This window comes from Petaurus breviceps, unplaced genomic scaffold, assembly GCF_028583685.1.
Source record: "Petaurus breviceps papuanus isolate PSGF00001 unplaced genomic scaffold, PetGlider_PUasm1.0 91041, whole genome shotgun sequence".
NCBI lineage: Eukaryota > Metazoa > Chordata > Mammalia > Diprotodontia > Petauridae > Petaurus > Petaurus breviceps.
Window position 1 is genome coordinate 21,839,172 of NW_027187400.1, and position 12,351 is coordinate 21,851,522.

The 12,351-nt window shown below is 40.3% G+C and overlaps 1 protein-coding gene across 2 annotated transcripts in view; it reads right to left on the reverse strand.

Moving 5' to 3' along the window:
- VPS13D (vacuolar protein sorting 13 homolog D) overlaps positions 1–12,351 on the reverse strand; it is a 361,069-nt gene that overhangs the window by 170,890 nt on the left and 177,828 nt on the right. For both annotated transcript variants that reach the window (XM_069078269.1, XM_069078268.1), the window contains 3 exons: positions 7,821–8,000; positions 6,918–7,034; positions 6,232–6,381 (listed from right to left, as the gene is read on the reverse strand). In XM_069078269.1, coding sequence (XP_068934370.1) covers positions 6,232–6,381; positions 6,918–7,034; positions 7,821–8,000 — 447 coding nt within the window. The remainder of the gene's footprint in view (positions 1–6,231; positions 6,382–6,917; positions 7,035–7,820; positions 8,001–12,351) is intronic.

Genomic DNA, 12,351 nt, shown 5'->3' on the forward strand with positions numbered 1-12,351 from the left:
GCTATGAACTATTTCCCCAAAGAAAATGAACCCAAGCACTGCCTTGTATATAATTCTGGAGCCAGCTTTTTTTGTCTGCCTGCAACATTTGTCCATCACATAAGGACCAATAGACTAACTGAATGGGCTGCCCATCCAACTGCAACTCATTATCCGAACTATATGGATTCTTCATCCTTTTGGTTTTTCCTCTGGGATTTGTTAAGATTCTGTCTCTTTCGATTACTTCTGCATAGGGTCCACACATGATGTGGCTTTATGTAAGTAGTACGGTGTCATCTATAAATAGGAAAAATTTACCATCTTTTGTAAATAGTCCTATACACAAGACATCCTCTGTGACTCTAATGAGAATGTCTCCTGTTTTGTGACTTATTCGATTGATGTTGGCACTTAGAAGGTGACTAGACAAAATTCATCAGGCAATCATGCATGGTCTTAACGTACATATTTTTTGGAGGAAGGGTAGCTACTAACAAACAACTCTGTAGGAACCTATATCCTCTAGAGTGGCCTTTTCTCAGTTTCTGTAGCACTGACCACTGAGGACTCGCTTCTTGTTCTGGACCCTCTTTCTTCTCTGGGCTTTCATCATACTCCTCTCTCCTGGTTCTCCTCCTACTCGCTCCTGTCTCAGCCTCCTTTGCTAGACCGTGGTGAATATGGCCCAAGTTGGAATCCTGCTTCAGGACCAAGGCTCAGTTACATAACATCTTTGAGAATCCGAATACTCTTTTCTAAAATGAGGATACATAAGCACATTTCTCATAGGGCTGTTGTGAGGATAAAATGAGATAATATATGCTAAGGGCTTTATAAATCTTAGAGCTTCATGTAAATGTTAGCTATTCTCATTATGATACATGGGTTAATTGTGGGTCCCTCCTGAATTAGTGCTTTATTGTGGCAGAGGGGCTTGTGTAGCTCAATGAAACTATGAGCTCTGCCATGAAGGGCTACCCAAGATGGACAGAGCATAGTGGAGAATTCTGACAAAAGGTGATCCACTGGGGAAGTAAATGGCAAACCACTTTAGCATCTTTGCCAAGAAAACCCCATGGAGAGTGTTACAATGATAAAAGAGATGAAATTGGAAGATAAGACCCTCAAGTCAGGTGTCTAATATGATAATGGAAAAGAGAGGAGGATAATTATGAGTTGCTCTAAAACTAAGGAAGCAGCCAGGTCAAGGCCAAAAGGAAGCTCAGCTGCAAAAGTCTCTAGCAATAAAAGGAGAGCCTGATGCTGAAAAGATCAATACTGCACAGGAAGCTGGCATATAAGATCTATGAACCAATGTACGCTGGATGGGATCAAACAAGAGATGGACATCTTGCGTGTCAGTAAACTTCAATGAATGGGAATGGATGAATACAATACAGAAGATCATGATATATACTACTGTGGGCAAGAATCCCTCCGAAGAAATGGAGCAGCCCTCATAGCCAATAAAGATTGAGAAAAGTAGTAATGGAATATAATCTCAAAAATGACAAAATGATATCTGTTCAAATCCAAAGCAATCAGATCAATGGAGACCTTCAACATCTTCCAGAAATAACACCCAAAAAACATGTCACATTCATCATATGGGATTGGAATGCTGAAGGAGGAAATCAGAAGTTAATTGGAATAACAGGCAAGTTCAACCTTGGAGTACAAAATTAAGCAGGGCAGAGACTAATAGAGTTTTGTCAAGGTAATTTGCTGGTCATTAACAAACAATCCTTTTCAACAACCCAAAAGTGACTCTACACATGGACATCTCCAGATGGTCAATACTGAAATCAGATTCATTATATACTTTGCAACCAAGGGTGAAAAAGCTGCATACAGTCACTAAAAACAAAATTTGGAGCTGACTATGGCTCAGATCATGAGTCTCTTACTGTAAAATTCAGATTTAAATTGAAAAAAGTGGGAAAATCACCGGACTATATAGGTATGACCTAAATAACATTTCATATGAAATAGAAGTGAGGATCAGATTTAACGGGTTAGATCTGGTAGCCAGAGTGTCTAAAGAACCATGGACAGAGATTTGCAACATTATACAAGAGGCAGCAACAAAAAAACATTCCAAAGAAAAAGAGCAAGAAAGTGAAATAGCTGTCTGATGAGGCTTCATAAACAGCTGAGGAAAGAAGGAAAGGGCAAGGGAAAATAGAAAGGGAAAGATCTACTCAACTGAAAGCAGAATTACACAGAATAGCAAGGAAAGATAAGAAGGTTTTCTTAAATGAGCAATGCAAAGAAATAGAAGAAAACAACAGAATGGGAAAGACAAGAGATCTCTAAAAAAATTAGAGATATCAAGGGAATGTTTCATACAAAAATGGGCATGATAAAAGACCAAAATGGTAGGGACTTGACAGAAGTAGAAGAGATTAAGAAGATGTGGCAAGAATATACAGGACTATACAAGAAAGATATTAACATCCCTGATAACCACAATGGTGTGGTTAGTGATTTAGAGCCAGACACCCTGGAGAATGAAGTCAAGTAGACAACAGGAAACACTGGTAGCAATAAGGTTAATGGAGGTGACAGAATTCCAGCTGAACTATTTAAAACCCTAAAAGATAATATTATTAAAGTACTGCACTCAGTATGCTAGCAAATTTGGAAAACTCAACAGTGGGCACTGGCTGGTAAAAAGATCCGTTTATTCCCAATTCTAAAGAAGGGCAATGCCAAGGAAGTCCACATTTCACATGCCAGTAAGGTTATGCTTAAGATTCTGCAAACTAGGCTTCAGCAATATGTGAACTGAGAAGTACCAGAAGTACAGGCTGGTTTTTGAAGAGGCAGAGGAACTAGAGACCAAATTTTCAACATTTACTGGATTATGGAGAAAGCAAGGGAGTTTGAGAAAAACATCATCTACTTCTGTTTCACTGACCACACCAAAGCCTCTGACTGTGTGGATCACAACAAAATGTGGCAAGTCCTCAAAGAGATGGCAGTACCAGATCATCTTACTTATCTCCTAAGGAACCAGTATGCAGGCCAAGAAGCCACAGTTAGAACTGAACATGGAACAACTGATTGGTTTATGACTGGAAAAGGAGTATGATAAGGCTGCATATTGTCACCTTATTTATTTAACTGATATGTAGAGCATATCATGTGAAATGCCAGGCTAGACAAATAAAAAGTCAAAATTAAGGTTGTTGGGAGGAATATCAACAATCTCAGATATGCAGACAATAATAGTCTTATGGCAGAAAGTTAAGAAGAATTAAGAAACCTCTTGATGAGGGTGTAAAAAGCAGGCTTGAAGTTTAACATCAAAAAACTAAGATCTTAGCATCCAGTCCCACTGTTTCCAGACAAACAGAGGGAGAAGAAATGGAAACAGTGTCATACTTTATATTCTTGGACTCAAAGACCTTGTAGACAGTGACTGCAGCCATGAAATGAAAAGACACTTGTTCCTTAAAAGGAAAGCTATAGCAAATCTGGTCAGCATACTAAAAAGCAGAGACATCACCTTGTTAACAAAGGTCCATATAGTCAAAGCTATGGTTTTTCTAGTAACAGTGTATGACTTCGAGAGTAAGACTACTAGGAAAGCTGAGCACCGCAGAACTGATGTTTTTGAAATGTGGTACTAGGAAAGATTTTTGAGAGTCTTTTGGACAGCAAGGAGATTAAATCAGTCAGTTCTTAGACTGTTCACTAAATACCGAAGCTGAAGCTTAAATACTTTGGAAGAGACCCTGATGTTGGGAAAGACGGAAGGCAAAAGGAAAAGGAAAGAGAAGAGGATGAGATGGATACAGTGTCATGGAAGCAAAGAACATGAGCTTGGACAGACTTTGGGAGATACTGGAGGACAGAAGGGCCTGGTGTCCTATGGGCTATTGGGCCATAAAGAGTCTGACACAACTGAACAGAAAGAACAACTAACTCTGGGTGCCCCAATTGCTCCGTCCTAGGCCCTCTTCTCTTTCTCTCTCTGCTAACTCATTTGGTAATTCTCATTGGCTTTCAAGGGTTCAGTTTTCATCTTTATGCAGATTATTCCCAGATCTGCATATCCAGTACTAGTCTCTTTCCTATGATCCAGTCTCATATCACCAACTGTCTACTGGACATCTGAAACAGTGTGTCTCATATTCCGAACTGAATGTGTCCAAAGTAAATCTCATTATCGACACCTCTAAACTGTCACTGAAACTTCCTTATGACTTTTTTTTGATTCTTTAAAAAAAAAATTATTATTTATTTTTAGCATTCTTTTTTTTTAAGCTTGAATTCTGAATTCTATCTCTCCCTCCTGTCCCTCCTTCACCCATTTAGAAGGAAAGAATTATGGTATCAAACAGACATTTGAAGTCATGCAAAATACATTTCCCTATTAGCCATGCTGCAAAATAAATAAACAAAGTGGAAGAAATTGTACTTCAATGTGCACTTAGAGTTCTTCAGTTCTCTCTGGAGGTAAATATAGTTTTTTATCATGAGTGTTTTGGGAATTGTCTTGGTTCACTGTATTGCTAAGAATAGCTAAGTCTTTAACAGTTGATCACCATCACAATATTGCTGTTAGTGTGTACAATGTTCTCTAAGTTCTGCTCACTTCACTTTGCATCTGTTTGTGTAAGTCTTCCTAGGTTTTTCTGATATCACCCCCTTATTTCTTATAGCACAACAGTATTCCATCACAATCATATACCACAACCTTTTCAACCACTGCCCAATTGATGGGTATTCCCTCAAAGAATTTATAGTTCTTTACCACCACAAAAAGAGTTGCTATAAATATTTTTGTACAAATAAGTCTTTTTCCTTTTCCTGTTGATTTCTTTGGGATACAGATTAGTAGTAGTATTGCTGGGTCAGAGGGTACACAGAGTTTATTTTTTCTCTACATTAAACTTACTTTCAATGGGAGCTAATATTTTATAGGAGTTCTTTTTTTAAAAAAAAGGTAAATGGAAAGTAAAAAGTTCCATGGATTTCTTCAATAAAGGTTTTTTTTTTTTTTAATGAACACAGACAAAGAAATAGCACAAGTGCAAAATATTAACTTTGTGTCTGTTGTGAAAGAAAAAGAGAATGGATTAGTTTGAATCTTTCTCTGGTACATATAGATAAAAGCAAAAATATTTTGAAAAAGTCTTTCACCACTGACAAGACTGAATTATATGACATGAAAGGGACTAGGAATTCCACCTCTCCAGGGGATGCACTGTGTACTGCTAATAAGAATGCAGACTTTCCGCTTTGGGATGGGAACGTGTCTTTGTGTCATTGTTTTCTGAACTATCTATCAGGTACCAATCTCTTAGCTTATTTCAGGCTAAAGGGAGAGTCGCATGATGGGGAGAGGAAGAGAAAGTTCCATTATGGTTCTACAATGGGAGATAAACACATTTAATTATTTTAAATCAGAGAATGGTTGAGACCTTTGGGGATCATCTGATCCGTTCCTGTCTCAAAGCAGACCACAACATGAATCATCTCAGCTAGGTGACAAGCTACTTTCTTTTTAAAGCCAAGAGCAGAATTTCCCTTGGTCACGCATTCTAAGGTTTATTTCTCATGCTGGCCCTTCATCCCTCCTGCTAAGATTCTGTCCACTGTTTTTATTCTCTCTGCAAAGATGGAGAACGACCAGGCCAACTTTTACTACACATCCTTTTCTCAAAGTTTCAATGTTAATTCCTTGATGAAAAGTTCTGTCCAAAGGCAAGAAACTGCTTCAGGCTCAGCAGTCCCCTTGAGAATTCTGCTTTATGAAATTATAAAAAATACAAAAACCACTTTTAGACTCTGGGTAGTGAGGTGGTGCAGTGGAGAGAGCGCCAGCCCCGGAATCAGGGAACCTCAGCTCAAATCTGGCCTCAAATACTTACTAGCTGTGTGACCCTGGGTAAATCATCTGTCTGCCTCAGTTTCCTAATCAGTAAAATGAGCTGGGGAACAAAATGGCAAACCACTCCAGTATCTTTACCAAAAACACCCCAAATGGGGTCACAGAGCTGGCCATGACTGAAAAACAACTAAATGACAACAAACCTTTGTAGTTGAAAAAAATTATTTTTCCTTTTCATAGAAAAATGAGTGTGATGAATAACAACTATAAATGACTCCACATAAATGTGTTAAAGAGTGAGACATCTCCTATTAAGGCTTTAAAGATGCTCAAACACCCATGCCTGGTTTCAGTTTGGTGCCATAAATTAAAAAAAGATCAACAAGTCCTAAAAGCTCTCCTCTTACCTGTACGTCCTGAATGCTGAGCTCGAGCACGTGACTGGTTGCAAGCTGCGTATAGTGAACACTGATTCCTGTCAGGCTGGCAAAGACTAGCTCTTCTGGGGTTTTATTAATTAAAGACAATCCAATTCCACCTTCTAGTTTCACGAGAACCTGAACAAAAACAAAATATCCCAAACTGAGCACTACATGAAGGTCAACTAAGAATGAGGAAAGGAAGCTAGGCATGGCCAATTCCCTTAGACAGCCTTGACACCCTCCATCCCAGCACCCCAACTTCAAAGTAAGCACAAGTCCCATGCTATCTGATTTTATTCCTTTGCAAATTTGTTTTTTTCTTTCCAAAGGCAGGAGCTGTCAGGGTCAGTGAGAAGTGCAAAAGACTCTTCCATTTTCTTTTTTCCCCTATCTCAAATGCTATTTTAAACTCAAATTTCTTTGTAATAACATCTTCTATGCTGGAACATATGTTTTGGATGAACTTAAAATGCCATTTGCAAACTGTATTCACATGTTTGTGAAGCCAGATAACCAAGTGACAACATTTGCTGCATTTAAATAGCACATCATATCTAAAAGATTGAAGTAGGGGAAAAAAAGAGCAGGGCTTGGTAAGGATAAAACCAAAGAGGGAAATCTTGTCCAAACACTGAAGTTCAAAACATGAGGTTGTGACATTTGGATCTTACTTCCAGTTCCTGCTCTGTATCTGGGCTCTTAAACTTCTGTAACTCTTGTTCAGTAACAGGAAGGTCATCCACTTCATATGATGGACGGTCACTTTTCCGCTGGCTGAAGTCTGTTATCTAAAATCAGATAAACTACTAAGAAGACTGCTTTTTATTTTTAATGACAAATCTATTCTACAGAGGTGTTATGAAAGTATGGGAACTACAAATCCTAGAGAGGGACAGTTTTAATTAATAATGAAGCAAATTAATCATATGTGACAGGGGGTTCAAACTAAGGATCTGAGAAGCAAAATGTTCATGCTTCTGGATCAGCTCAAAAAAAAATTCTAAACAGATCAAGCACTCAAACACATGAGTCTTAAGTTCAAAACTTCATCAGATTTTTGTCTTCTTTAAGGCACAATTATTAAAAAGCAAGAAGTTCAAAGATATATTGTGACACACAAAAAAAAGTCCACAGCATTGTTTTCTAGTAAATAAATGTAAGAGCGGAGGTGGGATTTTTTTTTGTAAAAGGACAAAACAAAAATCGATTCAAGAAGTTCTCACAATGGCAGATACTATATAACTATATGTAAAAGGTGGTCAAAACTGAATTGCTTAGAACACTGCATAAAAAGGTAAAGCCAGGAGTTACAACTCATTAGGTGTCATAGTGGCTGGATTAAAAACTAAACATCCCTTTTAAAAAGGAAGAAACAGGGGCGGCTAGGTGGCACAGTGAATAGAGCACCGGCCCTGGAGTCAGGAGGACCCGAGTTCAAATCCTGCCTCAGACACTTGACACACTTACCAGCCATGTGACTTTGAGCAAGTCACTTAACCCCAACTGCCCTCCAAAAAGCAAAAAAAAAGGAAGAAACATATTCAGCTTGTCAGGTACATGCGAGAGACTGTCACCTGGAGCACTCGAGTTGGTCCATCTGGCATAACTTTAACAGCTAATATTCCAGATCCAGGCCTCATTTTGTGATCAATGAATTGCTGCTCAGGTGGAACTGGTCCCAAAAGCTCCAGAGAAGTATCAGGACCAAGAACAACTTCTGCCCCATCATATAAACCAGAGAGTCCTCCTTTTGCCTAGAAGATGACAAAATAAAGAGTCAGGTAAAAAGACAACAATGTAATGTGTCACAGGAAAAACAGAGGAGGATACTGCTTCCCTTCCCCAGCCTTCTCCCTCCGGATTACAGCCACCTTGGTCCTACTCCGCGGCCTTCCCCAGGGTTCCACACGGACATCATGTTCCTCTTCCCAGGGTGACCTTCCTGGTGGGGTGACCAGAGCAGGGACCTACGCTACATGAGATGCCTGGGAGCAGTGGCGAAGAGGACATGCACAAGCTGCCCTTCTCTTAAACCTTCCAAAGTAAAGTCTTAAGAGGGTAAGGACAAGGCTCCCTTGTTCCCCTGAGCACCCAAGAGCAATTACTCAAGTATCAGCAGCTGTGAGTTCTGACAATCTGCCCTTGCCCCCTTGCTTAGGATCCAGGAGGACCTCACACACCATTCCAATTAGAACCTTGGAGCCAATTTATTGCTTAATCCTTTCTATGAACTATGGCTAACAAACCCCTGCTTCCTGTGTCTCAGAACACCCCACTGTCTCTGCTTAACCCACTCATCCTTACCCAGCTGAGCCACAGCCCACCCAGGCCCCATCCTCCTCTTTCCTCTGGAGATCTCCTCTGCTGTCGACAGCTTTCCCTCCTTCCTAGATCCCACATTTCTTCTATCTCCCTGAACTGAGCTTCCTCTTGGAGATGCCACCTCCACAAGACGGACAGCCCTGTGTTTCCACCCTGACATCCCAAAACAAGAAGCTGCTTGCCTCACCATCACTTTCTGAACTCCTCCTCCTATCATTCCAGCACTTAGCATAGTGCGTGGTGCTCAGTAAGTGTTTACTGAATTCAATTTGTTGAACTGAACCACTCAGCCACCACCTCGCCTCCTTCAGATTCCATTCTTTCCAAAGGAGCTCCAGGTCCCTCTTTCTCCTCTGCAATGAGGTCAGCCAGTACCTGGTTCAAAGACATTTTTCACCACCACAACTCATGCCTCCTTCCAAACCTTCTGGAATCTTCCACTGACCTTAACCTGATCAATTTTCATGACTGTCTCAAGGCTACCTCAACCGCAGACAGGAAGAGTAATATCTTAGTAACTTCTCTCCCCAGCAACCCTTACTCAAATGACTTTGACTCTGATAAAAAAAAAAAAAAGCATCTCACCCTATTTACATTCTTTTTTAGCAAGAGTTATCTATACAGATTTTGTTCTTGGGGATATCTCTAGCTTTTCTCTCCTCTGTAAGCCCAGTCAAGATTTTCTTCTCTGTCCTAAAGCTCAGAAGGTCTAGTTTTCATCTCCAAAGTTTAATCCTGTGAATTAGTGGGGGTTTTTTTTAGTTTAAAAAGATTAACTTATTAAAACATTTTGTTTCATTATAAAAGTTCGCTATAAAGACTCAAACAAAGCCGTCTACAAAGTACATCCTTAGATCACTTTAAGGATGACTTATACAGTAAGTTCTGGGGGAAGGTCTGCTTGGCTCTCAGACTGTTCCCACCAATGTTTTAACCATTCAGTGCCACACACCCAACACTGATTCACAACCTCAAGGATCCATGTCTTTACCAATGTGGTGGCTCCTTCCACCAGTACAGATCACAGTCCCCTCTCTATCTTAATCAATGCCTTTCATCATGAGCTGCTGTGACCAAAAGAATGTATGACCTAGTGGAGAAACTGTCATCAATGAACTTCTTCCAAGCTGGGTCAGCAGGGTTTTGTGCTCTACTGACAGAGCCTCTGCGAAGCCAGGGTCTCTACCATGATTTGAAGAGGCAGGCATCAGAGGAAGATCAGAGAACACACTAGTCATATGAAGAGCCAAGGCCCTTTTTCTTTAAATTATCATCTCATTGAGTCTAAAAAACAACTGAAACTTATTAGAAAAGCACAGCAGGCTACCACAGCCTACTACTTATCCTTCCAACAAGAGGCAAATTCCAGAGCAGAAAAACTCCCCAAACAGGAATAAATATTCCAAAGCCTAGGGATCCATCCCAGAATACTTGGAAGACAGGCTTTTCTCAGACAAGGAGCCCAGAAGATCCAGGATATGATGGCAAAGTAATCCCTAAATACAGCCTAAACTGAAGCTCTAGCACCTCCATAAACCAGGGCACAGATGAGCCAGACAAGAGGGTGGAGAAGGGATTCCATATCTGCTTTGTTAATTCATCAAACGAGAGTTCAAAAAGTGAGTAAAGAGGGGAAAAAAAACCTTTCAGCAGTCGGGCAGGTTTCAGCATGGAGAGTGCTTTTATGACTTGTGAAGGTTTAAAAAGAAAGTGCATATGCTTCCTTATAAGGATATTGTCAGAAATTGTTTTAACCTTTTCAGTTAATGTATTGTTCAGAATAATTGGATTAAAACAAGCTTATTTGCCCAAACAAAACAAGTTCTCTATTTTGTTGAATATTTTATGATAAAATTATTCAAAGATATAAAAATGACAAAATTTAGGGTTTTTCTGTTTTTAAATACACTTAAAAAAACACCATGGAAGGATTTACTTAGGGGGTTGGGGGGAGAGAGGAAGAATATACACACAGAGGATTATGAGGATTTTAGAAACACATCAGAAATAAAAGGTGGATCAGACACAGGACTCACTGAGCCTAACAAGGCCTCTTTTGCCTCAAAAAGGATGAATTGTAATGCTAATTGAAAAATCACAAATCTGTTCCAGATGTATGCTTCATATAGCAGGGAGCTTGTCTTTGATCCAAAGAGCTCAGGGCAATAGGAGTAAAGAAAGTACAATTTTATTCAATAGTAGTCAGGGGCTGCTCTGACTGCTGGAACACAACCACCCTGATATCGGCCCCAGAGCACGTTTTGCTATAAAAATCAATTTATCACATGGAAGAACAACTTGATTTCTACCTAAGAAAAACATCCCATGAATTCTTTCACTCAAAACCTCAGCATTGTGAGGAACTGTAAGGCTATCATCTAATCTAAAATCCCAGCTCCCCAAAATCCCCTCTCCAACAGATCGCCGAGGGGCCACCTGGCTGGCCACTACTTGAAGACTCCCAGTAAGGGACAACTGCACTGCCTCCTGAAGCAGCACAAACTGCTCTGGGAGAGCTCTAATTCTCCAAACACTTTCCCTCATATCATACCCAAATTTGTCACTGCAACTATCAACTACCACTTCCAGTTCTGCCTTTTGGGGTCAAGCAGAAAATGTCTAATCCTACTGTGATTTAATAGTCCCTTCAAATACTTGAAGACAGCTAAATATGTTGCCCTCCAACTTTCCAGGACTTCTCATACCCTAATGATTCCCTAGTCTCTGAACTGGTCCTTCTATGGCATAATAAATACAAGGTCCCTTATCGTTCTGGTTGTCTTCCTTTGGAAGCTCTCGAGTTTACAGTTTAAAACATAGTACTCAGGGGCGGCCAGATAGCACAGCGAGTAAGAACACCGGCTCCAGTGTCGGGACGACCTGGAGATTGAATCCCGGGCTCAGACACTCAGCACCACACCCAGAAATAACTGGCCGTGTAACCTTGAGCAAGTTACTTGACCCCGATAGCTTAAAAAAAAAAAAAACATGGTATTCAGAGGGGTACATGGTCCCAGGACTGAACACAATACTCCAGATGTGGTTTGTCCAGGCCATCAGGACTCTCACCTCATTAAATGTGGACACTGTATCCCTCTTAAGGGAGACTAAGGCTGCATGAACTCTTTCTTGATTTCATACCATAATTCTGACTCCTGTTAAGCTTGTAGGCCACTAAAACCCCCAGAGTTTCCAGCTGAACTGATAGTCAGTCATGTCTAGTTCACCACTTATTTATGAAATGTATTATTTAATCCCAGGTCTAAGATATCACTTATACACATTTAATTTCGATTTACTAGATTTGGCCCCATGTTCTAGTTTGTCATGATCTTTGGGGAACCTGGCCTTGTCATCCAGTATACTTATGATCCTTCCCAGTTTCCCATCACCTACAAATTTAACTAATATGTCTTTATCCAAGTCATTGACAAAATGTTCAGCAGTAGACGACCAGGGACAAATCCCTGAGGTGCACTCTCTACTGGAGGCTGGCTCAACCAGCTGGCATGCAAGTCAGTCAGTTAAGAAGCATCCATCAGCACTTCCTAGGTACCAGGCAGAGAGCTAAGTTCTAAGGGATCGAACGAGAGGCCAAAACATGAAGGATGACATGGTAGCTCTGACTATCCAGCCAGTTCTCAATCAAATTGCTGCTCAGTCCATATCCTGACATTTTCTTCACAAGCAGAGCACAGGGCTTGACCAAGTGTTCTGCTAAAATTGAGGTAAACTACAGATCTACAATATCCCCGTCTCCAATTAGCCTAATAATCTTGTCAA